Source organism: Saccostrea cucullata, unplaced genomic scaffold (assembly GCF_032062105.1).
Source record: "Saccostrea cucullata isolate Sc308-1 unplaced genomic scaffold, CSIRO_AGI_Scuc_v1 ctg1849, whole genome shotgun sequence".
In the NCBI taxonomy this organism is placed as follows: Eukaryota; Metazoa; Mollusca; class Bivalvia; order Ostreida; family Ostreidae; genus Saccostrea; species Saccostrea cuccullata.
The window spans coordinates 752-26446 of NW_026919625.1; the positions used below are offsets into that span (position 1 = coordinate 752).

General features: G+C 34.3%; 1 protein-coding gene across 4 annotated transcripts; it reads right to left on the bottom strand.

The window, feature by feature from the left end:
- Positions 1–879: 879 nt before the first annotated feature.
- LOC134234759 (protein FAM124A-like) lies at positions 880–25582 on the bottom strand. Of its 4 annotated transcripts, XM_062716807.1 has the most exons (3): positions 25024–25582; positions 3944–3993; positions 880–2318 (listed from the first exon to the last, which is right to left on the bottom strand). In XM_062716807.1, the coding sequence occupies exons 1-3, from the start codon at positions 25104–25106 to the stop codon at positions 1324–1326; spliced, it is 1128 nt and encodes a 375-aa protein (XP_062572791.1). In that variant the 5' UTR covers positions 25107–25582; the 3' UTR covers positions 880–1323. The 4 variants fall into 4 exon arrangements, with proteins under 4 accessions (XP_062572791.1, XP_062572811.1, XP_062572805.1 ...); XM_062716827.1 differs by lacking the exons at positions 3944–3993; positions 25024–25582 and adding an exon at positions 2612–2917; XM_062716821.1 differs by lacking the exons at positions 3944–3993; positions 25024–25582 and adding an exon at positions 2445–2917.
- Between the last annotated feature and the right edge of the window lie 113 nt (positions 25583–25695).

Sequence of the window (25695 nt, forward strand, 5' to 3'; positions counted from 1 at the left end):
ATGAACTGTTCAATTTTAGATTTAGTATTTACACAATGATAGGGGAGTCATTTTGTGTATACCGAAATAGAAGAGGCGTGCAACAAATGGCTTTTCTTACAGGTATATTGGCGTATTACAATCATTATAAATAATATACGACTTATACATGAATCATCTCCATTCACTCCAGACAAGGAAATTCGGACACACAATTAACATTTACAACAATTCAAATTTTTACAGTCGCTTGACAACGATACTGGCATATTTATGGCACGCCAAATTCACAAAAATGAGATAATCATAGTTTCACAATCGATAAACTAGGTTTATCGGTTGTAAACTATAGTTTACAAACCGTAAACTATAGTTAACAACGTTAATCTGTATTTCACATCTGTAAACCATAGTTAACGCGATAATCTATGTTTCACAACCGTAAACTATACTTTACACTGAAAACAATCATTTGCGATTGCAAAACATAGATTAATAAATACATACGATTTGTAAACTATAGTTTACAAACCGTTAACTATAGTTAAATCTGATAAATATAGTTTCACGATTTGTGAAACTATGATTAACAACTCTTAACTATAGTTTACGATTGTAAACTATAGTTTACAAACGTGAATCTATGTTTATCAACAAAATCTATTGTTAACGCTTATTACAGACAGATAAACTTAGATTATCATTCGTAAACTATAATTAACAACCGTTAAATATAGTTTTCAGATGAAAACTATACTTAACGAATCGTTAACTATACTTAACGAATCGTTAACTATAGTTTACGGTTTGTAAACTATAGTTTACAGTCGATAAACCTAGTTTATCAAATGTGAAACTAGGTTTATCTCATTTTTGTGAATTTGGCGTGCCATACATATTGAATAACATTTAATTTGGCAGTTTGAAAAAATACGAATGACATATGGATAACTGGGATTTAGCATATAATTTATTCTAGCAAGAATTTTGAAACTTCTATAACGATCGAAGATATTTAAAGGTCTTTTGACAAGAGAAGATCTCGTTTTACCAAATAAAAATATTTAGGTATCAATGCGTTGAAAAAATTGAATGGGAAGGGTAGGAGTTGGTATTTCCTTTGCTTTCACAAACCCTGCCTAATTGACAGCTAATGAATGTATTGCACTTCTATCAATTTTGACAACATTTTTTCAACAACAAAGATTTACACACAAGATTTAGCAGGGAAAACTCTTCTGAATTCTCATCATAATTATAGTTTTTTTTTTATCATGACCGGAAATTCCATTCATACAATATCACAGACGTAATGAGGTATCAACCCAAACAAATTACAAACATTCATACATAAAACCCTGACATTTCTATCGTTTTCCCGGACTGACTCGATGTGGTTTCCGAAGACGACCGAGTGGAACCACGTGACCTGTCGGAAGTATCGGACCGATCCGATCTTTTACGTGTGACATTGTTTTCTATCGATTTGTTTGCTGATGGCAAGATGCAGCCTGTCACTTCTAAAACAATAATGTTTCCATCATGGTCCATTGTTTCCCATCGAGTGTCTGATAAAGGTTTACAAACATTGGGGAAAAGTGGCACAATATGGCCGACGTCCGTCACACGAAATTGTAATTTCACACATTCTAGAGGTCTCGGTTTTGTCTCCTTTTGAAGTCTTTTTAATGCAAATTGAACGTCGTAATGTGTATGAGTATGCACCGTAAATAAACAGAAATCATCACGTAATAATTCTGGATCTGCTCCTATGATTAGTTTGTAGAAATGTACCATATCGTCCCAGTTTTCTTCACTGGCGAATATGACTATTCGAATATGCTCTTTCCCATAATGCACCTGCCGAACAGCCCACAGCGGAAGATCTTCCGACGTATAAAAGAAGTCCTGACTGTTGTAAGGATATGGATTGACCCGGCCTCGAGACACTTGCTCCGAATGGTGAAATTTCCATGGAGATTTTTCAAAGTGAATTTTGGCAGTTTGAATTCTTTCACATCCAAGCATTCCTTCCTCTTGTAAGAATATCATAACAGCGGTGCTGGGGAGGCTTTGGTCCGAATCAGGGAAGTTTTGTTGTCTGTGTTCAGAAACATTGATCCGCTCCGACACCTTGAAAATGTGAAGATCTGGATCCACCCAGTCAATCACGGGCTGATACATGTCCATCATGGGATATACTTCGTGAGAATCCGCTAAAAAATGCACAGTTAGCCGATAGGGGTCGCTCAGCATGATGGAATCAATGTCGGAATTTCCAGACAAACTTATGTTTTCTCCTTCCGATCTCATTGACCCAATAGAAGAAATACTGCTTCCTGCAGAGAAAAAAGAAACATGAAATGAAATGGAGGAAAACATAAATGTGTAATCTAGCAAACTAGGTCTTTAGGTATATCTAACCCACTCGATACCTTACGTTTCAAAGAAATGAAACAACATACACATTTTCAATCTCGAGTTTTACAAATTAGACGCTAGACGAAGATAAACAAAATTCCTAAAACACATGTTCCAATCGAGCCCGTAATTCCTCAGCACGAAATCCGTTGCCATCGAAGTTTTGTTTGCATTGTGTCAGGAGCTACGAAGTAATGGCTGAAGGGTTCACCTTTCTTGTTTGATGTGAGGGGTTTACCCTCTTGTATGAAAAATCAGCACTGGTGAAATCCAAAAAATCTCTTCCGTTTTCAAATATATGCAGCAGATTTCAGACCCCAACCTCGCAGCATGGTTTTATTAAGAGTGGTGTTCTGGTAATTTTGAGCGGAATGACCCTATACACTTCTTTTTTCCCTACTTTCTTTAGCATTCTCATTATAACTGACAAAGAACCTAGCCCTGGTGGTTTTAATAAAATACTCATTGCAGTGTGGAAATTATGTTTTTTAAACACAGAGATTTTTAAAGAAATACAATTGTTATGTTTGAGGTTTGTGAATGACTTCATATTGAAACGTAAAATTGAAGTTATCTAAAAATAAATACAAAAGAAAGACCGCGACATAATTGATTCTCTCGGCCTCGTTCAGTGCAGTCCAATGTATCGAATTTCCATGGAAGTGCATTGAAAGAAGTTTTTGTGGAAGTTCACCAATGTGAGACGTTTTTATAAAGAGATCATCGAAGCCCCTCAAACAAAGAACACAGGAAATAAAGAAAAAATGATATAATGTTTGAATTTGCTTTGTCACAGAATTTTCGTGTAAGAGGATTTTACGATATGTTTTAATATTAATGAAGAAAATTTGTGCTCTTGAAGGCCATTATGGATGATTTTTTATGGTCATTTTATGAATACTTCGAACATTTCAATTCAGACTGTTGTTTGAAAAGTATCAATTAACAGTAATAACTACGTTGTTAAAAATAATGAGATTCGTTTTTTAATTGCCTGCTGCATATTTTGAATAAATTGAAGACTTGCTGACTCATCAGCTCAAGGAATTAAACTAGAAATCATGAATACATGACTATAATTAAGATGATTATTCATTGGTTTCCGTGCATGATAAACTGACCATTTAACCGATAAAAAAGTAAAGATAATTGCTGAATCCACACTGATCCATCAGTGAACTTGAAAATATGGAATTCATTAAAATAACTTTGTATAATTATTATGACCTATTTTCCGGTGCAAAAAATGAAACAAATGGGTAAAGTAAAATCCCTTACTTCCTTTTCAAAGAATTTGTCAGTATTCTAGAAATAAACGTAAAGAAAAACTTAGTATTTTTTACGATGGAACCCATATTGATATCAAATGATCAGTAGTCTTTCATATATAACACTTTATTTGTAACATCAAATTAGTTTTCATGAAAGTCTCCAAATACTTCGCTAAAAACCTATAAACTAAAACAGATACAGATTCAGATGTCTTTTATATTTACCCAGTAGAACATTTATCATTTATGATACAATGGATATAAAAACTTACCATCATTAGAAGAGTTGGAGGCAGACGTTGATAAACTTCCCCTCCGTGATCTGCAAAAGAAGGAGACAAAATTATAAATTTGTGACAGGCCAAAATCAGATTCAGAAAAACCTCGTATATTTCAAGCCAAAATCAGATCCAGAGGGAAAAAAATCAGAGATGTTACAGACTTAAATCTGCTTTTAAAAAATCAGAGGTGCTACAGGCCAAAATTACATGTAGGACCTGTAAAAAAAAAATCAGAGATGTTTCAAGCAAAAAATCAGGTCCAAGAAAAAATCAGAGATGTTCAAGGCTAAAATTGTGTCTGAGGAAAACACCCAGAGATGTTGCAGGCGAAAACTAGGTCCATGGACAAAAACAGAGTATCAGATCAAGATACAAAAACAGATTGGTATAACATGCCAAATCCAGTTCCAAATCAGTCAATTTTATGTGGCATCTTAAATTAAATTTAATTTAATCTCTTGATAAAGATTGTACATGCAGATTAAAATCTGGAGACCCAACATATCAACTCACATTTGTACAGATCGATTGAAATGTGAAATGATCATATTTTTACATTAAAACATTGTGCAGAGCAACATTCAAATACTAGTATATGGGGGGATGTTATTATGTAATCAATTGTCTACAAACTATAGATCTTGCATGCTTGCGAATCTTCCTATACAAAATTATCAATATCAAGGATCAATCAATGCTATCTTGAAGCATAGGGTCGGTGCAGAATAAGTAATGTATAATTGTGTTAATGTTCTTCATTGCCCCCTCGCGTTGTTCCATGTGATTTCTTGGGGAACTAAATTTCTAATGGGGGAGATTTATGGAAGGAAAAAATGCCTTTATCACGCAAAAGCCCTATTACTTTCCTTTCATTTCAGCTCTTTGCTTCAGTGGCACTTCAAAATTCCCGAAGAATGAAATATCTTTGTGTGAATTGACTGACTTTTTTGTCTCTAATGATCGAAACATGCGATAAAGTGCATCTTTATTTTCGCTTGATAGTTTTCAGCGTTGAGGAGAATGCCTTTATCGGTTTGGCTCGCGCTCGTAGTAAATGGGAAGTTTCTGAATTAATCTTCACTTAAAATGTTGAGTGGGCAATAAATTGGAAAATAAAATGAAAATCTTGGAGAGGTTTTAATCCACCTTAATAGTGGAAGGTGTTCTTAATGCATATATTGAAAGTTATATATGAAAACTCTTTAAACACAATAAGAAAAGACGATTATAAAATCTCAGTTTATAATCCGCTTGAAAGGGGATCATTTTCTATTGTGATAACATGCTGAATATTTTCCTTGTAGATATTCAGACAAAGAAACTGAATACACATTTTTCTGAGGATGATCCGACATAATTTGATTGTCTGTGGCGCGCACCTGTCATAACAACAAATATTTCAAAGTCGCAAAAAATTTAAGAAAAGAAAACTACTTTCTAAAAGCATTCCTTCATTTATTTCACTTTCTCCTTTTAGATTTCAAATGTCTTACGTAAGATTATTTCAATTCTAGTCCAAGTATCTAAGATACCTCATAAGATTTTAGGTATCTCTTAGAGGGTTCTTTTATATCGGAGAAAGTGCTAATTGTTTGACATATCAGTTTTGTCCTTTTCAGTGCAACTTCGCGCGATATTACCGGCCTCCTGCCAAGATTGGGGATATCGAAGATTTTCGGGGATTAGGAAAGGTCCGGATAATTAGGATTAAATTAATAACCCCATCAGACCTGCTTAATGTCAAAACTGTTATAATTAGTTACGGATCAAAGATTGTCAATAACATTTTTTAATCGTTTTACTTCACTATATTGTTTCTAATATTTCAGAGTTTTTGGCTGATTTCATTTTTAAGAGTGTAAGGGAAGGAGGGGGTTATGATGAAACTAATTTTTGTTCATACGGAAATGATCGATTTTTCAGTGCTACAATTGATAATCTTCTGTTTCAGCAACTTATAGATTCCAGCAAAAAGATTTTAAATGAACCCATGCAACTGCCTTTTAAATTGCCTATATTTAAATGACTGGTCATGTTGTTTTCGGTTTGTTGTGCACTTGCTTGTCGTCTCCGATTTAAGCTAGGGTAGGTGGGTCGAGACGGAGACGAGGGGTCTAGTAAATTCAACAATCTCTCAAAACAAAACCCGAAGGACAAACCAATGCACTCTGCAACTGACAATACTTAAACAAATAGCCCTTAATGTGTATAATCTTATCGTATGACTGCTCTGTTTGCATTTTGCAATCACAATTATTGACCGCTTATCAATTAGAACAGTCCTGTTTGAGATATGAACAGCAAGACCCTCACAGTTTATAACTTATCAGTAAATAGTGCATAAAGCACTTACAATGCATGTAATGTTTCGTTAAAAATCATTTATTCATTAAAATTGATGCCGCGATTCAAAGTCTTGTTTTAACGGTGTCGAATTTCTAAACAAATGAGATATTGTATATCCTTATAGACATCATATTACTGCCGTGTATCCGATCTCCATAGTATGGGGTGATTCCAACAGGATAACGTAATTAAAAGATTATCGAACATGGCATCGGAAGAATTAACATCTAATCAAGCTGAATAATAAAATATGAACCTGTTTTCAATGAACTCCTTTTTTTCTTAATACGAAAAAATATTGAAATGCACTGAACAGCTTCACCATCCGTCAGGTTTTCTGCATAAAACGTCAATCGGAGTAGAACGTATACGAAATACAGAAGAATTAAACAAAAGCTGAATAATAATTTATGAACCTATATACACATGATACAGTGAGCTTTTTTTTTAATATGAAAAAAATATTGAAATGCACTAAACAACTTCACCATCCGTCAGGTTTTCTGCAAAAACTGTCAATCGGATTAGAATGGAATACAGAAGAACAAAAGGGAAATTCACTGCGACGCATTATATAAATCAAGACATGCTAATGCGCTACTGTCTGCCGACAAGATTTATGATTTAGTTTGAATTTTTGGACGTGCAAAGAGTTTCCGATCTGCACTTCGCTTGACATTTTTGTCGCAGGTATTTTCTTCATTTGAACAAAAGCATTTTGACAAGATTTGGCATAAAATTAAAAGTTTAAAAGGTTTTTTAATAAAAATGATCTAAGAATTATGCGATGACAACAATTTACGTCAGAGAGTCCAAATGACTTCCGGTTTTAGTGGTCATGTCTATATAAATATGCCTTTGAAGAGAATGCAGTAGACGGAAATCGGTGCCTCTAGGGATAACTTTTTCATTCTTAATATGGAACCATTCTCAATTATGGAAATTAATTATTTTTTACTCTGTATGCAAGTCCCAGAGACAAATGACTGAAATGAGTATAATATATGTATTATATCATCATAATGAAATTACTACTGTAAACTCTTACGCTTTACTGTTTTAAAAATCATTTAGCTTAACATTTCGGCATAGACATCAAACAAATAATTGACAAATAACATAAGTTTACAGATCTCTTGAAAAAAATCGACCTTAGATCCCTAAACAAACACTAAAACACGTTTGTATACCAAAAACAACCTCTTCTGTCTCAAATCGTTTCCATTTAACACAAAAAAGCAAGAAGAGAGATAGCCACCAATGTTAAGAGATCGAGGTCTTGTGCAGAAATATCGAGGGAAAAAGTCCTTAGAAAAGATCTGTTATTAAAATAATCAACAACAAATAGAAAAATCGCTAATGATCGACATCAAGATAACTTACAAGATTGGCAATTCCCTCTAATTCTCACCGACAATTCGCTCCATTTTAGGTTTAAATATGAAGGCAAAGTTTAGAATTGGTTAAATCTAGCCTATTTAGGACTGGAGTGTTTTGATATTGGATTAAAGTGGTCAGTAACGGCCAGTATTATTGAAGGTACACGGCATTCTCTCTCTCTCTCTCTCTCTCTCTCTCTCTCTCATGGCAAGAAGAAGGCGGCATAAATTTAGGTAACTGGAGTAGACCATCTTTATATCCGTAAACTGCTTACATGTCAATCTTATACCTGGAGATATCCCCCACCCCCTATGTTTTTGACCGCAAAATATTAATGCAAATATAGTGCAATAAACTTCAGCGAAGGTACTTTGAAACCACAATGGTTTATGAAATTACTTTGACACTACGTTATATTTGAAAGGACACCGAACCTCCCAAATTTAGATTACTAAATGTTCCAACCCCAAATAATTCACAAGAAAGATTCAATGATCCATACACATCTTTATTGCTATCAAACTTCTTAAAATGTTTGCATTTCTCAAATTCACTAATAATTTCACGATTGAAGAATCTTCTTGCTTAAAAGAAAGTTCAATAAAAACTTTAAAGACCTCTGTAAAACATTGGTCAACATTGAAGTTAACCTAGCACCTGCTGAAAGTTTGTACATTACAATTAAAGAAGTCTGGGTCAAATAGATTTTAAAGTTCCTTTTATAAAACTGGACACCTGTATTTTTAGAAAATCACAAACATGTTAAGAAAATATTATCCCATCAAAGAATTTATATGTATTTAACTTTGTTTGCAAGGTTATAATTATTTGTAGAGAAGGGTCTCAAACTTAATTCAAAATTAGAAACCCTTTCAAGCCGAAGAATGTCGCAATAGTAAACCTTTTCATTTGCCTTTGTTTAACAAAACCTCAAAAATACGTATATCGTGTGTTTGATTTTTTATGTTAACTGAAAGAAAATTATCAACTTACGTCGTCACATTTTGAATCACTTGCAATTTTCTAGGGCTCTTGTTATTTTCATATTTAAAACTTAAATTTTCATTTAAAGAATAATGAAGGAAATGGTTCGCTTTCAATGTAAGAAAAAAAGATGACGACGGAATCCTCCGTGTATTTTCAAGTACCGGTATTATAGAAAACTTGATAAAGTTTTTCAAACCTATTCACAAGTAGGTTAGATAAAACACTTGAGAGATGCTTTATCGAACATCATGCGGAAAAATATGACCGAATAACAATGTCAGAAGACTAATGGCGTCATGTTTACGATAACTCAATAGTCCTCAACACAGATATATTACCTCAATGCTTACAAAGCAAGTAAAAGGGAAAACCATTGCAGAAAAAATATGTCAAAGTATATGATTTTAATTGAAAAATGAAGTATACTTTTAGTGGGTATGAAGATTCGTTTGTTAGAGCCTGGTTTCAATAGTGTCATCTCCTTAATTTGTTTTCAGGCATTGGTTTTTATGACAATTAAACGCTTGTTACTTTGTTTGCAATAAAAACGGGGAATTCCTGACACTATTGAAAATGGTCTGTTGACGCCTTTCCCAAATAAAGCCAGCTTTCTTTACGAAAGTAAAATCGTTACTATTTGATAAGTTCTTTCACTTCAAGTGTATTCGATCGAAAGTATATTGAGAACGAACACACAAAGACACCGTTACGACAGCGAAGTTGACGTTTTAAATTTATTGCGTCAAGAAAATATGTCGTTTGCTGGCCTACGTTCAAGATCACTCAGCTTAGAGGCTAGGCTAGCTGCTTCGATCTTGGACGCAACCTTAAATGTGACGTCATCATCTGACACGCGCTTAAAAGTATGAAGAATAAAACAAACATACAAAGACTTTGAAAACAATTTGAAAAAGAAAAACGCAAAGGTATCGAATCTCTCTTTGCATAATGGTCAGCTTCTGTAGATGACATTGTTTCTCATTGAATATCGTCTGTGCGGCATCTCGCGTGACGGTCGCGTGGTTTGGAACGTTATCGAATTTGCCTCACAATGGGTCGGCAGGTGTTAATCCCTACCAATGAATAGTGCTCCAAATCCATACGTTTGTATCTGATCCCTAATGAATTAACAAACATCATTCATCAAAAGCTGGAGAGGAAATGAATAGTTTACAAGCGGAAGGATTAATATCTTGTGTTTGTGATGCGCAAAGCAACATATGATAATTACCGCTGTCAATACCATCTGACTCATTTATGATTCCTCTCGCATCTCACAAACGCTTTATTATAACGAAATATCAATTAATTTTTCATTAACATGGAAAGTATGAAAGTGTAGTCGGCTAATTCCATATGCCATAAATTATCCGCGCTGACCATACCTTGACAATGAGAATTTCCATCTACGATTTTAAAATCGGTAAAGGTGAGCAGATTGTATTCGCCGTGGCTGATCCAGAATCGACTATTTTCCTCCCAGGATGTTTCTCTTTGTCTCCTAATAAAGACCATCAGATGTTCACCCTTTTTTCCAGCTTGGCCATTATTATGAGAATGGTCAGTCGATGCAATGGCGGTGATATATACAAGGTGAACAGGACGGCAGAAAAATAGATACCTGAGGATTAACGGACACGGACAACATTAATAAACACTTGACCTGTCCGTGATGTGTCACTTGACCACACATTCCTAATGGACATGCATTTAATATGTGTGAATATATTAAGGGTTATAAAAAGAGTATATAGATGTACATTTGAAAAATCAATTATCTTTGAGAATCTCAGATATTTCTCTTTTAAAGTACGGCAATGAATTTCGTGAGAAGTATATTAAGTACATCCTTTAACAAGACATCTTTTAAAACTATTAAAGTACATTTATTTTTTAAAAGTTATCATTGTCAATTTCTAAAACGTAATAATTAATAATTTATTTCTCGGACTGAATTGAAAATTGTTCTTGACGCTGTTCGTTGCAAACGTCTTTAAGAATATCTATACGATTTATTTCACGTACAAACATCCAAGTTACTGAGAAAAAACACGTACATGCCCCATCATGATTTCTTATTACCTTACATATTATATGAATATCGGTACTTATAAATCTGCGATCCGATTTTACAATGTCTGTCGTGTATACAACAACCCGATTTACTCTGCTTCCCGTGGTGAAAATCTATCGCTAATTAGAAATCTACACCATATAAGTATGTCTAATGAGATTGCTCTGGCCACTCCAGCGACGTTTTAAATAAGGGGCTCGCCAGGTGCCCTCTAAAGAACAAACAGAACAAAAGAATTGGTCTATTTATCTAAATAAGACATTAAAACTTATCAAAATCCGACATGAATGAAACTTGGTAAACGGATACGTGTTGATGATTCGCAGCCGTTATGTGGAAGTTAAGTAATTTGTTCATCTTTGAGCAGAAGATGATAATTAAGTCCTCTGGTTAAGATGATATCGCATTAATTTCCAATTTATTAGAATTTTTGAAGTTTAAAATCAGGGTCATTACGACACATGTTTATTTGATTACTGATAATAACGTGTACAAACATTGGCCGGACCCCTAATCGTACTGGGCCTACTTCCTCTCTTCGAACCGAAAACTACTTTTTATCATTTCAAGTGAATTTCTCAAATTCCACTTCAGTGAAATTTAGTTCGTCTTGTGGTTTAATCGCTCGTCATTTAATTTTATTTTTGGCCTCTCTTTAGAAATTTCGGTTGCTTCTATTATCATATATCCTTCTCAGACCCGCCTCGAACATACCTTTTAATCATTATCCGTAATTGGCGAAACTTGTAAATATTCTATATTCTTTATTGACGCAAAATTTGAAATGTTAGAGGACCATTGTATGTTTGCACAATCGCAATTTCCTTATCCGGTTTTTCTTAAAATATCTTTTGAAATCTAACCTTTAAAGATACAATCAGTTATATGTTAACTGTTTATAATTGATTTTTAATGTTTTTGTATCTGCATCACAGTAGTCTATGTATATTTATTCAATGCAAAAAGTACACCATTTTTTCGCCTTGGACCACACATTCAAAGTGGGGAACATAGTTCACGCTTGGTATCGACCAAATCAAAACCCTTTGAGAGCTGATAATAAAAAGTTTATTGGCAATGTAGACAAAGGTTATTTCGATTTGAATCAATATTGTGAAACATGGGATTTATCAGTTAAAAGTTCTTTCAGAAATCGAAATTCGTTTTTTTTTAAGATTACATCGTCTACACGTCGATTAGATCATGAATTAGATTCTTTGTCTTTTATGTCTCAAGATATATCTATATGTCTATGAATTCATTACAAATGCACATTGACAAGCATAGAAATGGGCAGGACTAATTTCCTGCAGAACGAAAAACTTAGGACCCGCAAAGTCAGAAATCAGAAAGTCACGCAGATGTTCAGTTAATTGTTGAAGAAAGGAGTTAGTGGCTCATATAGGTATAGAAATAATATACAATACAGTCAAATGACAGAGGACTCAAAAAGAATTACAGTACCACTATAGATAAACGAAGACTTCGTGACGAACATAGAATGTAACTATCGAAAATTTGAAGACTGGAAGATGACAATCGTGATGATTTGGACAATGATTTCTTCAGCCCAATATGTCCTCAGCTGGCCTAACCCACCCACATATTCGAGCGAATTTCTTGGATTCTGACATCGTAAAAACACAATGTCTCCCGCTAAGTATTTTTCATTTAGGGTAGATTTTGGCCATTCTTTGATGTGACACACACGGCGCAAGGGTTAGGTCGACAGGTCCTCACAAACCGGCTAATTACCAGACAGAATATTGCTTTTCTGTGCATGAGGTCCGTGGGAGAATTCTAATGTATCTAGCCATTGAGAGAAAGTTTCAAACTGTCAGCAAGAGGTCATAGATAGATTGACTATTGGTGTTTTAAAGTAACGAATAAAAAGAAACAGAGGAAGCGATGAGAGCCGACAGTATTGTATAATTACATTGTGACACGTGCACAAAAGATGCCCCAATTACCTAAACATGTCAACCCCGCCCTCTCTGGAAATCAGTTTGTAATTGTAAACTATCGACACCGGAATAATGAACGTCCTATAGAGGAAAAGATTTTTTTCGATTTCCCTTTAATTTCATAATTTTTATGCTATCATATGGAAGGAAAAGGCACTATTTTGATTCAAATACGTATCTGTTTATACATTATAAAATATATATGTTGTGATTGATATAATAACATTTTAACATACGATTTTATAGAATTTATGTCTTGGTTTTTCAAAAAAAAAATTGTTTTGTTGTTATTGGTAAACATGTGTTGTTTTACAAGGACCAAGTCCGTTAAGCTTGTAGTGTCTTGTCAGAAATTTGACGATTCTTCCTTCACGATTCAACAGTAAAATACAATGTAAAACAGGGTATGTCTGGAGTTGATTTTCAATCAGTGAGAAATCTAAGACAAAAGTTAAACATCATACTCCTGATGGTCTACTTTTCTTGAAATGTAAAAATAACACAAAAGAAATTTGACTCAGACTTTAAAACAATAAAATATATCGTCTTACGAGAAGCCCCCCTCTCTCTCTCTCCCTCTCTCTCTCTCTCTGAGACGCCAACATTTTCTTAAGAAATGACTATAATTTTCTCCAGTATCTGTGACTACAAAAGTTCCGTGTGCCCCACATTATATATTTACGGGTTTCTTCGCGGAATTTCCCTTCTCCCACGGATGACCGAAACATTAAAAGAAACGCAAAAGCATTTTGCTTGACTCTCCATAATCTCTAAATGTTAAAACCTCGTATATATCTGTATATGGTAAAGGACGAATGTCCTTATCGCTAGATGTTGTGAATTTAATACAAATGAAGTGGCTAAGAGTGTCAGTGTTAGGTAGCAGTTTATGTCTCCGGGGAACAATAAAGTTCGGGTAAATACTAGACACATCACGCGAGTATTTAATTGAAATCAATCGAAATACAATGGCCACAGCTACGGCAGGTTTGTCGTATGAATTTTCCATATCTTATATACGGACCCTGCTCGGGGAATTTTGATGAGGAATGAAGGGGAATTTGTCAAACATGGTATGTGGAAATGGACAAGGTTTGTCGACCTAGATGATGAAGATTTAGAAGTGACAGTTGGCAGGTGCGAAAACAAAATAATTAACCTCCTAATTTAATTATAGATTTATCTTCTTTTCCTGTTGGTGTCAAAGCATTGTTAAAGAGAGAGAGAGAGAGAGATCCAAATACAAAAATGTTTTTGTCGTTCCATTATATCTGCACAGTTCGATATTCAGAAAAATTCCAATTGTCCATTAGGGATACATGCAAACAGGCACAAAAGTAAGATGTACAAACCACAGCATGCCATTGTCTGCATTGTCTGCGAAATTGCCATTTTAGTACTGCACGTGTAACGTTTAGTACCGGGAAATGAATTTTGTGACTATTGGTGCAAAGTCGTACATGATTGCAATTAGTATTCCCTGTCAAACAGGCTCGTAACCGTTGGTGTATATTAATTAAGACAAAAAATTCATAAACCGGTAATTCATTATCTGGTCAATACGAATACATGGCTCATAAATCTCTAGAAGACTATTCTGAGAACTTTGGAGCATGTTCAAAATAACTGGAATTTGAACGAAAATGCTATATGAATCGGAGAATTATCCTTATTGCATAACGAATAATGATTCATAGTTCAAGCTTAATTCAGCTGGACAATTCATTTCCACAAAGTGGACCACCCCCAATTGACTTTTCCTGTTTTTGCAACTACTTAACAAACTTCAAATAACATCCCTACCATCAGTTCTTCGAAAAGAAAAACATATTTTTGAAAACCCTTTTGACAAGAAGGATTTGGACATCAAACACAAATATGTACGCTTAATCAAATAGCGTTATGCATGGACCGCGGTTACACCCATTGTAAAAGATGACAACATAAATGGAAGGTGCTCAAAAAAGACAAACAATTTCCTCGTCACCTCAAAAGATCCTAAAATAATCAAAGTTGATTACAAGACCTCGGAGTTCCAAGACCATCATACCTCCTCATACCACCTACGGCGTGTACCGTGTATTAAACCTGACCTTATTATTTCAACAATCTCTAAGCCAACGGAAGTCCTTGTTTGACTAACGACCCTTCAGATTATATTATCTTTTGAAAGCATCTCCAAAAAACACTCGACGAACGTCTTGATCAATTTTTACGTCGTCAGAGCAAATAGGGATGAAAAAGATATATAGGGCGATCTTCATTGAATCGACGGATTCTAAATTTAAATTTTCTCTTTTCTACAAAATCGAGTATAAAGTGTTAAAATTGCTGTTTGACCTCTAAATGGTATATTTCGAGAAAAAATTCTTTACCACAAATACATCAAGAAATAAAAAAGTATACTAGTATATGTCATTATGTTCCCCAAACGAAGTTGGGGAACATATTGTTTTTACTCTGTTTCTTATTATTATTATTAGGGTCTTCCGTCTTCAGCGGAAGACCCTTCTATTATTCTTTTGTTTCTTTTTCAATTTTCTTATTATTATTATTATTATTATTATTATTCTTTTTTTCTGCACAAATTTTGTGCCGACGATTACTCAGAGATTTTTCGATCGATTTGTTTCAAATTTTCAGGGTTGGTGCACAATTATCTGAAGTTAATTCCGGCTGAAGGATTTTTTGAAAATCATTAGAGTTATCGCCCTTTTCTTAAAATTCAGATGACCTCCTTGTCTGTGACAGAACTCAATAACGGCTCAAGCTAGAGCGCTGAAATTTTCAGTGATAATAGAGGACATGTTGCCATGTTGCACCTGGGTCAGGAAATTTTCCGGAAGTTTCTAGTATGGAAGCTCGTTAGGGGTCAAAATTTAGGACACGAATCATGACTGATTTTTTAAGACATTTTGCTTCATATCTTTTAAAGTATGATTATTTTGTTAAAACATACTGAACATCATTTGTGCAAAACATCGAGATCTTTCATATTATACCAAGAAAAAAGCGCTGACTCATCACATTAAGGGCAAAAAGGGGCCAAAAGTCTTTAATCGATAACTCTTTAACAATCAATATTTTGGTATATATTACTGAACAAAAAATGTTGAGCTTAACAATCTACAACCATATATTATGATATTCATATCATATGGTACATAATTAGGGGCCACAAGGGGCCAGAATGCTAAATCTTTGATGCTTAATATTTCGAAAGGGAGAAATATTTTGATAAGCAATATTGAACGAAATATGTTCAAAATAATGTTCTAAACAATACGCATCCTTTCAATTTTTGCTATACGTCCCCTTTAAGGAGTTGAAGGGATGGCCCCTAAATATTTCTTTTGCTAATAGCTCAAAAACGAATAAGAATTTCTGAACAATTATTGAACACAAAATGTTCAAAATCTTAAGACCTTCAAGATATCCCGAAAAATATATAGGGGCCAAGAGGGGCCAAAAGTCTTTTTTCAATAACTCTTTATCAGTTAATATTTTGTAATACATTACTGAAGCAAAAATGTTTATCTCAACCATCTCCAACTATATATTATGATTTTCATGTCGTATGGTACATAATTAGGGGCCAAAAGGGGCCAGAATGCTAAATCTTTGATGCTTTATATCTCGAAAGGGAGAAATATTTTGATAAGCAATATTGAACAAAAGATGTTCAAAATCATGTTCTGAACAATATGCAACCTTTCATTTTTTGCTAAGCGTCCCCATTAAGGAGTTCAAGGGTTGGCCCCTAAATATTTCTTTTGCTTATAATTCAAAAATGGAAAAAAATTTCTAAATAGTAATTGAACAAAAAATGTTCAAAATCTATAGACCTTCAAGATGAGATCCCGAAAAAGGGGCTGGGCACATAGGGGCCAAGAAGGGCCAAAATCGATAACTCTTTATCAGTTAATATTTTGTAATACATTACTGAAGCAAAGATGTTTTTCTCAATCATCTCCAACTATATATTATGATTTTTATGTAGTATGGTACATAATTAGGGGCCACAAGGGGCCAGAATGCTAAATCTTTGATGCTTTATATCTCGAAAGGGAGAAATATTTTGATAAGCAATATTGAACAAAAGATGTTCAAAATCATGTTCTGAACAATATGCAACCTTTCATTTTTTGCTAAGCATCCCCATTAAGGAGTTCAAGGGTTGGCCCCTAAGTATTTCTTTTGCTTATAGTTCAAAAATGGAAAAGAATTTCTGAATAGATATTGAATAAAAAATATCTGAAGACCTTCAAGATGAGATCCCGAAAAAGGGGCTTCGAACAAGAGGGGCCAGAAAGATAACTCTTTATCAGTTAATATTTCGTAAAACATTACTGAAGCAAAGATATTTATCTCTCTCTATATTTTATGATTTTCATGTCGCATGGTACATAATTAGGGACCACAAGGGGCCAGAATGCTAAATCTTTTATGCTTTATATCTCGAAAGGGAGAAATATTTTGATAAGCAATATTGAACAAAAGATGTTCAAAATCATGTTCTGAACAATATGCAACCTTTCATTTTTTGCTAAACGTCCCCATTAGGGAGTTCAAGGGTTGGCCCCTAAATATTTCTTTTACGAATAACTCGAAAATGAAAAAGAATCTCTGAACACTTGTTGATCAAAAAGTGTTAAAAAGCATGAGATCTTTCAGATGATTTGAAGGAAAAAAAAGGGCTGGTCCTTTACATAAAGGGCCAAGAGGGGCCAGAATCTAAATTTATTTAATTTAAATCTAAATTCAGTTTAACGTTCAATATTTAAAAAATACCATCACGGCAGCAAAATCGTTTTTCTTAAGAAAATTATCATTGTAAAAAAATCTCAATCAAAATTTTATCTCATCTCATCAAGAATCGAACGGAAGACCCACTCGTTGTTCACAACGAGATCTCATCTAGTTAAGGTCTTCCGTCTTCACGGAAGACCTTCTAGTGATTCTACTGTTTCTTATTATTATTATTATTATTATTATTTTTTTCCCCAAAATTTTGTGCAGGCGATTTCTCGAAAACTATTCGGTGGTTTTCTATGAAACTTTCAGGAATTATGCGTCATCATATGAACTTTGTTCATCAGAAGGAAAATTTGGAATACTCACCTTCGGTTCCAAGTTATTGGCAGTTTTCTGATTTTAAAATGGATTTTTGTCCCCCCTTTTTTACGAAAATGGTCTAAGATATTAACTGGAGACTTGTTAGAGATAATAGATGATGACTTTTAGATATGTGAAATCACCTTTTCGTGTGTCGTTAGTACTTCCGGTCGCTACCGGAAGCGAATTTAAAAAGTCCGTATTTTCTAACTTTTTTGTTTTTTCAATATTTTTCATTTATTTCTGGAATGTTAATAGACACCTTTCTAATAATGCTAACTATATAATTTGTTTGAACATTCATAAATCCTAACTCTAGATATTAACATTTAAAAATCTGAAGCGGGTCCAATATGGCGGCTGCCTATGTCAACTTCGACATTTCGCAATAGGGGTTTTCAGAGGCAGCCAAGCGTTTGCTTGAACGTAAGTAAAGTATTTAAGGATAAATGAAATGTAAAGGAATACTGGGATTATCACGATGTAGTTACGTTGCAATTCTGTGTCAATCTAAGTTTAAATCGATGGTCGTCTCAAACGTCTTCTACAATTGGTTTTGGCTGGTTCTCAAATAAGAAAAAGGAAAGATTAAATGTGCAAATGAAAAACATACCTACTATCATTTGTTTTGTGGAAAAACAGATCTTAAATCATAGTTACAAATAATAGTTTTAAGAAACAATATCGATGTATATAGTACGTATTAAACGTATCCACTGTTTTGCTCATGCACACTTGAGTCATATTAAACTAATAGGAAAGACAAACATAGTAAAACTATTTTTTAGAAGAATTGAGTTTATATTAATATTCTTGTCTCAAAGATAGATTTAAGTTATTGAACATAAATAGTATCTGATTCCTTGGCCGTCTTAGGGCGACACATGTTTTTCGGCGAAACATTTCAACCTTTTCATGAAAGTTTAACTAAAAGGGACAGTTCAGTATGGGGATAAACAGAAAATTTTGAAAAGTAAAAAAATTATAGCAGTTTCGCTGATTTGGTGTTACTTATCTATTTATGCATAGAATTTGTAAATGTGTTGAAAACAATTTCTTTACCTTGAAATTTTAGCTATCAGAACGTTCTTTTTTATTTCCATTGAAGCTATCACACCTATTTAATTGGACATTCCAAAGAAAAGGCGCGAAGATTTACTTGTGGCGTTTGGTGCAAAATTATTAATAGTGACCGCCTTTCATTATTCTAAGAGAGAGACTAAAAGAGAGAGAGCTGTGGTCCCAATAGCGTATTGGATTGATGGATTGAATCCAATTGGATTTTCATGCTGGCGACCCGGGTTCAATCCCCTTTGTTTCAATGAAAGTTTCATCACTTTTTCAGCTCGATTTTGCGGGGGGTTTTTTTCAGAATCGGACGGAAGACCTCTCGTTGCTCGCAACAGTTATGTCGCCCCGAACGAAGTCGGGGACGACATATTGATATTGTACGCATGTTTTTTTTATCCAGGCTGTTTCTCGGAGATGGCTGGGACAACAGAAACTTTCCACAAAGGACGATCACTGGTTGTAGTTGTGCAGTGAGGTTGTTCAGCTCCAATATGTCAACCGTTGCCATGGAAACCTGTAAAAATGCGAATTTTGTCCGAGAGTGTTCTCTGTCCCTTAAATGTTCGTCATGAAACTTTTCTTATTTTAATGATTAGTATCTGTATTTGTGCGCCTCGCATTTAAAATTTTCAAATAATCAATTATTGCCATGGAAACCAGGTGAAAGTTAAAATTCTTTAATATCGATTTTTAATAACTACTCAGGCAATCGTTTTGAAACTTTCAACGTTTATTCCTTGCAATGTGTCAAAGTGATTTCTACTTTCAAAATAATTGTAATGAGTCGCTCACAGTTGCCATAGAAACGAAACATAAAAAAAGATTCAGATGTACACATGTGTTCTCCAAGGTCTAGGTCAAAGGGTCAAAGTTCGTCGTATCCAATAAAAGTTCTTTTCACAAGGATTACATATTTGAAATATGAAAGCCCTAGTACTTACCGTTCAAACGTTATGGCTAAACTATGGACCCCCCCCCCCTTTTTGAAGCACACAGCCAAGTTACACAGATATAACATATACAACTTACAAGTAATTTTTTAAAAATTCATAAAACTCAATTCCCGTCATGTGATATTTTGCCATCATTCATTCTCATTCTGTTTTGTCTCTTGAATTTATAATTATTTTATTTTATCTTTATAAAAAAAATTAACGTTTGTCAGCTGCATTTATTATCATCGTTTTCTTGTATATCTATCACTTGTATATTATTCATTTCATTAGATAGTGCAAGTATAAATTAAAAAATTGGTACATCATTTCCATAGTTTTAATTTATTCATAAATCCTTTGATCCGCTCCTGAAGGTTCGCGAACCCTTGATCACCACTGTATACAAAACATTCATATCGCCGAAAATGTTCATGATTCCGCTAAACTGAGAAAGTTTACACATGATTTTTCTTTCATAACAACATCAGCTCTCTGCAATGCAGAAATGCTCGAATGATGGTGGCATATTCGTTTTTCAAACGAAAATGAAAGTGAAAGAGGGAAATTTCAGAGCTGCGTTACAATACACAAAATAAATCTTCTTCATAAATTACACAAGCTTTTATGATGGAAACCACTGCCAATTAACAAGTATGAGGCTCAGTTCAGTACATCTGCCAGATTTCTTTTATGCAAGTCTGCAAATTTAGGAACTTGTAATTTTTTCCTGTACTACTTTCTTCTCCTACCGATTCTAAAAATAATTATTGGGATGTACCCAATTAAGGTCTTTCGTTTCCAACAAAAGGACTTATACGACTCGGTGGTTGTCCAAGCTTACCTTATGGACCATTGTTTTAGTGATGATAAAAATGAAAGTTTTGTCCAGTACGGGGCGACATATGCTATTGCTTGCAATAGCAGACTTTCTAGTTCTTATTATTTTTCTTCCTGGGAAAATTTTGTCCGCGAGTGATCTTGTAAACTACACATCCGACTTAGGTAAAACCTTTTTAGGGTAAGTAGGCATGTTATGTAGACACAAGGTCATTTGCGCGCACGCTTGCAAGAGCGCGCACGTGCAAAACTTAAAATGACCAATGTATAATGGATATAACCATAACTTCTCTATTTTGTGACGAAATGTTTTGAAACTTATAATGTAAGGATGTATTAGTAGTATGCACAAGATGATATGGTCAAAATAGCAAGATGACGCGCATGCACGTGCGCTTCGCTCTGATTGGCTGGAACTAAAGTCTCAATATCTTATTTGTTTTTTGATAAAATCATTTGAAATTTTGAACATAGTCATATATTAGGGAGATCTACAGCCTGTAATATAAGATTTATCATGAAAGCATGTGCATGCACATGTGCTTGACCATCATACCACCAAGAGCTTGCACGTGCAACACGAGAAATGTCCAATATAATTGATACAGACGTAACTATTTAAATTATTGATGAAATGCTTTGAAAATCATTTTGTAAGTATATGTTAGAAGTATAACAAAATGACATAGTCAAAAAAGTAAGATCTCATGCGCATGCACGTTTCGCTCTGATTGGCTGAAACTAAAGTCTCAATATCTTTCTTGTTTCTTGTCATAATTCTTTGAAATTTTGAACATAGACCTACATTATGAAGATCTACAGCATGATATATAAGAATTTTCATGAAAACATATGCAATCTGATTGGCTGAAACTTTAAATGGCTATATCTACTTTGTTTTTTGACGAAATGCTTTGAAATTCAAAACATTGTCATGTATTAGGATATCCTACAATATGATATAGAAAAAAAATCATGAAATCACGCGCATGCACGTGTGCTGCAATCTGATTGGTTTAAACTTGAAATGGCTATAACTCCCTTGTTTTTCAAACAAACAGGATGGGATTTAGAATATAGATAGATATAATGGACTCCTAGAAGAAAATGTGGTCATCATGCACGTGCACGCACGTGCGTGCATTTGGAACGAGTGAAATGAAAAATACACTTGAAAGAGATATACTTTTGGACTGAATGCTTTAATATTTAGTATATTAAAATATGTACATAGTGTAGACAAGATGATATGATCATAACGCACATGCATTCACATGAGCACGGGTGCAATGCTAAAATTTGAATATAATTGGTATCCTTCTGAGAAAACGTTGTTAAAGTCAAAATGCACAGAGTTTGTCTTATTTAATGAAGCTGACAGGGAATATGGCACCAAAAAGGAGTTGGGGAGCGTTTGGGGAACATCTGTAACGGTCCCCGTTACAATTAGCACTAGTTATAATTGATTCCCAGATTATGCCACTTTCAAAATTGAAAACGCAAAAGTTAAATGAGATTAAGTTGATATCATTGCTACTTTTTTATTCTTAAATGAAATCCTTTGATACTGAGCAAATAAAAAAAGTCTTACAGGAATAAGGCACAAAAAGGGATGGGAGCATTTACTAATATATTAACACTAGTTATTAATATGCTGTTGCATTTTGATGGTCGTGCATCTTGGTGTGAATAAAATTAAACTTGACAAGAAATCGAGATACATTTTGTTAAACCACAAAGAAACAGTCCTCTTGATCAGGAAGGGAATCTTGACTTAACAATCTTATTGGTTTATTGAAGATCTCGATTTCCTCGCTTTTCATGATAATACAGTGCAGTAATTAATTATGCATGGCAGTCTCATGCTGATTGATAATTAGCAGTTTCGCCATATGCCTCTAACTGAGCAAAGACGGGGGTATCAATATTGGACAGACTGACAAATACATATTTCTACAAAGAAAAGCAATATTCGGGAATCAGAATGCAATTAGCGGCGGGGTGCTGTCTCGTTTGAGAAATGGCGTATAATTGCACGTGCCATATTTACCTGTCGGCTCCGCACACCCAAAGAGTGCGGTATAAGTGAGAGCGGATGCATGCTTAATGTGTATTGAAAGCTTACAGAAAAACATCAAAGGTCTGCACGGGGACAAAAGATCGCAGCATGCATTAAGACACAGAAAACAACTCCATGATAGACAAGTTGTCTTGGCTAGTTTAACGCTTTGAAAATGCTTTGCAATTATTTCAAACCCTTGTCATCATTTTTGACCTTAACACAACTTGAAAGTGTTTAGGAAATAAGCAATAAATATTTACAGTGTATATTTCACATGAACGACTTTCGTGTATCTTTCTCTCACTTTCCCAACCTCTCTCTGCGAAACAATAACACCCCCCGATGGCGAGGGAGGGTTCGTTGTATTACTACAATGAACCGTAAAATCGGGTTTGTAACGGGCTGGCGACACGGTTTCGCTGGGTGGGCGTGGAAGACATCAGAAACAGATAAAATTAACAAAAGCACAGAGGAAAGGAGAAAGTCAATAAAAATCGTGGTTAAGGTACAGATTTCACGTTCCTCGATTTAGCCTTTGGGAGCTTCGGAGACTGGTTGGATACAAGTCATGTAGTGATGTACTTTTGAAAATTGCTTCGTTTTCTTGATTTTTTTCTCCCTTTGTTTTCCTCCTATTTTTGCCCCAACTCTAACATGAAAGGCAAAAATCCAATATCAAAACGTTAAATAATGCTGCAACTGTTTGCATTTTATTTATTTCCTTCAAGGCAAACCACTCGTCTGCACGTGTAAATAGAAAATTACTTTTGCAACATATTGTTCAAAAAAACGCCCCCGAAATCGATATGAAATTGCTAATTTATGATATTAGTATACAATTGCTGTGTTGTCAGCAAAACAAATCGCTATTAAAGAGTTTCAGGTATAAAACTTTTTTATGATTATTAAAACGGGCTTTTTAAAAAAGACTCAAGTTTTCAATTGCAAGCTATGCAATCTCATATACAAAGAACCTTTTCCAGGTCTACGGCTAATATATTTCCGATTAAGACATTAATCTTATATATAAGTGTTATTTGATATAATCTTCGTTGGCTTAAATTGGTTGTATAGGTGCACACTTGTATATGCAAAAAACATCTCAGAATAAATTTCTAATTACATTAGCATTAAAATCTAGCTGGATAGCAATAGGAAATATAAAATGCCATTTCAATACTAGGAAGGGATTTAATTTCTCTCTTCGAAACATTCAGTTTTTAATCCAGTTGGTTTTCGCTATATGTTAGAACTAGCTACCGTGATATGAAGATACAAACAGTTCTATAAACATTCAGATACACATTTATTTGTAAAAACTTGTTTAGCTTTGTAAATTTATTTTGTAAATGACTTTGTATTGGTCAGAAATGGAGTTCTATAGGTGTATATACACCTATTTATTGAACACAAAATAAATATATTGATAAGCGTTACTACACTTCGATGGGACACTTAGACTTTAATAAATTATGTAAATATTCCCTCATGGTTCAAAGTGGGCCATAAAATAAAAATAAATGTCTTTTACCGTACAAAGGGTTCGATTTTTTTTTCACTCTATAAAAACTCTTCAATACATTCGGCAGACAAGAGATATGTACACATATGTGTATTTTACGAAGACAAACAGGATTTTTCAGACACAACAGTTTGCAAAACTAGAACACATATAAAGGTTACTAAAAATAAAGGTGGGCACATATGTAGGTAACCACATAAAAAGGTATCCAAGAATACAGACAACCACATAAATAGGTAGCCACATCCATATATGACCCAAAATAAAGTTAACTGCATGAAGGAAACCACTTGGAACTCGGACCAAAAATACAGGTTGTAACACAGATGGGCAACCACATAAAAGAGATATCAAAAATAAAGGTAACCACACAAATAGGTCACCACATATAAATTTTACCGAAATTAATAAAGGTATCCGAATATATAGGCAGCAACATACGTGTATAACGGTTACCAAAAATAAAGGTCATCACGCATAGGGGTAACCATTTGACAAGTTTCTTCGTTCATATGGGTCAAAGAAATTAACACAAATTTGAATCCTAGATAAAAATTATTCAGTTAAATCAATTTTATCTATTGATATATATTACATCGTTAATGCATGAACATTACCAGACGATTAGATACTGTATGAACCAAATGATAAGAGGAGGGACATGGTATAAGGATACATTATATGAATATTATAAACGGGATTTTTGGTAGGGCGCGTTTAGTTACAGGTAGCCCCAGTATAGGGGAGACTGGGTATGGGGTGCGTTGGTATTCCTTACCTATAGTCCCAGAACGGGTATTTGTTGGCCGTTCCCCCGGGCCGGTTCTTCTGGGCGTACGTTCTTTTGACGTAAGCCTCCATTTCGATCTCCTTTTAACCCATCGTCTGCTTCAGTGAAATTTATCTTCTGCTTCCAGTAATCATCACTTAATTCATTAAACTCCAAAACACAAGTAACTAATATCCAATTTCTATCGTATCTTGTTAAATAGCCCAAGAGAATGTCGTTTGAATGCTTTCAAATTAGTAATATTAAACACTAAGTTCCGTCAAGAATTCTCATTAATTTCCATTTATGTCCAATTAACTGTAATTAAACAATCGACAGCGAATTAGATAGATCACATGTAAACATTATCGCTGTTTGCCAGTCGCTCGATTGCGCTCTAATGACTAGTCCTTTTTACCGGCGATACGTATATATATAAATATCGACAAGAGATTTTTCTACCTGTTTTAAAATACACGTACCATTCCACCTGTGTTTACGCACAATCTAACAGCGCGAGTAAGATGTCTGTTTCCCTCCTTTTTCATTGATTGGCGACGTCACAAGTGCGTGCTGAGGATGATCCCATGATAAAATCTGAAAGGGGAACATTAAAGTAAAAAATGAAACTATGAATGTATAGACTTTAAAATTTCGGTTCTGTAATAACTGTCTTAATGA